Below are 1,450 nucleotides of genomic sequence, written 5' to 3' on the forward strand. Positions count from 1 at the left end.
AGTTCCTTTAAATCCTGAGAGGAATTGGGAAATTTTTCTTTTTTACCTGATTCATCACCAGAGACCTAAGTTACTGTATCCCGATCCCTGGAACCTCCCTGTTGTACCCCAAGGTGGGCCACTTATTAGGGAATGTGTGTAGGTCATGAGGCTCCCCTTCCCACTCCTCGAGGGCATGTGCCCGAGGCCCAGAGGGGCAGAGTGGGGGGGGGGGGGGGCTGAGCGCACAGGTCAGTGTGTGCTCCCGCCCACAGGTGTCAGCTACGGAGGATGGGACTGTCGTCAAGGACACCAACGTGGTGCTGGAGATCCCGGCTCCCACCACCATCGCCTATGGCGTCATCGAGTTGTACGTGAAACTGGACGGCCAGTTCGGTGAGTGCTGCCTCCTGCTGGGGCTCTTGGCCGACTGAGCCAAGGCTGAGGGACAGGCTGTCTTCCCTGGGGCGCACACTGGGGATGGACGCGAGATCCTGAGCGTTCGGGGCTGTCCCATGACAAGGGACAGTGGGCTGTGCTGGGAGCGTGTGGGGTGCGGTTTCACCAGCACGAGGCAGGGCTAAGAGCGTGTCCTCTCCATCAGACAGACCTGAGAGGCCTCGGCCAGCTGTGGAGCCTTGCTGAGCCTTGCCCACCTGGGAGGGGCTCCCGTACGGGGCCGCGGGAGGATTAAATCTGTGAGGCACAGGGAGTGCTGGCACCGTGGTCGTTCACTAAGTTCTCCACCTCAGCATATGATAACATCGTTTCACACCCCTTCCCCCAACACAAAGCCAGAAACGTTGCTCTTGGCCTTGCCCTCTGGTTGCCGGTGGTTTGAAGCTGGCCCATCCTGGGCATTGGGTCCTTCAAGAAAGTGGGGCTTGGGGTTAGCAGGTGTCGGGGAGCTCAGGTTGCACGGCCCCTCCCCCGAGCACTCCCTGAGAAGATGGTGTACTGAGTCCAAGAGAACTGCTTCTCGGGGACGTGAATGAATACATGTAACATCAATGGTTGACCTTTGTAGGTATGGTAATACATTTGTAAAAAAGCCACCCATTTTTTTGAGCTTTATACTGACATCTTCACAGGTGACATGGTAATGTCTGTGTTTGCTTTGGAAGAAAGCTGGATGGAGAGGAAGGTGGGGTGGGCAGAGCTGGTCGGTGGGTGTGTAGAGGTTCATTGCATTGCTCTGTTCGCGTGCAGTTTCCCGTTTTCACAGTGGACACGTTTAGGAAGTGAGCCCTAACAGGCTCGCACACCTCTGCTGCCGGCTTCTGCGCGCCCCCAGGTGGTTCTTGTTGGGGCCAGGACAGGTTCGGAGGAGGAAGTCCTGTGGGCCCCGGGCCCTCTGTGCTCACCTCGTGCATCGTCCACTGTTGGTGGCGGCCACAGGCACTCAGAACACTGACTGTCCTTGTGGCACATGAGGACCTCACAGGAGGGCAGTGGGGGCGCAGAATGCAGC

General features: G+C 57.9%; 1 protein-coding gene across 1 annotated transcript in view; it reads left to right on the plus strand.

Moving 5' to 3' along the window:
• The window catches only part of GSDME (gasdermin E), a 55,381-nt gene that overhangs the window by 41,957 nt on the left and 11,974 nt on the right, over nucleotides 1–1,450 (plus strand). The window contains 1 exon segment of the mRNA XM_006088793.3: nucleotides 255–375. Coding sequence (XP_006088855.1) covers nucleotides 255–375 — 121 coding nt within the window.

Source organism: Myotis lucifugus, unplaced genomic scaffold, assembly GCF_000147115.1.
Source record: "Myotis lucifugus unplaced genomic scaffold, Myoluc2.0 scaffold_52, whole genome shotgun sequence".
Classification (NCBI taxonomy): Eukaryota; Metazoa; Chordata; class Mammalia; order Chiroptera; family Vespertilionidae; genus Myotis; species Myotis lucifugus.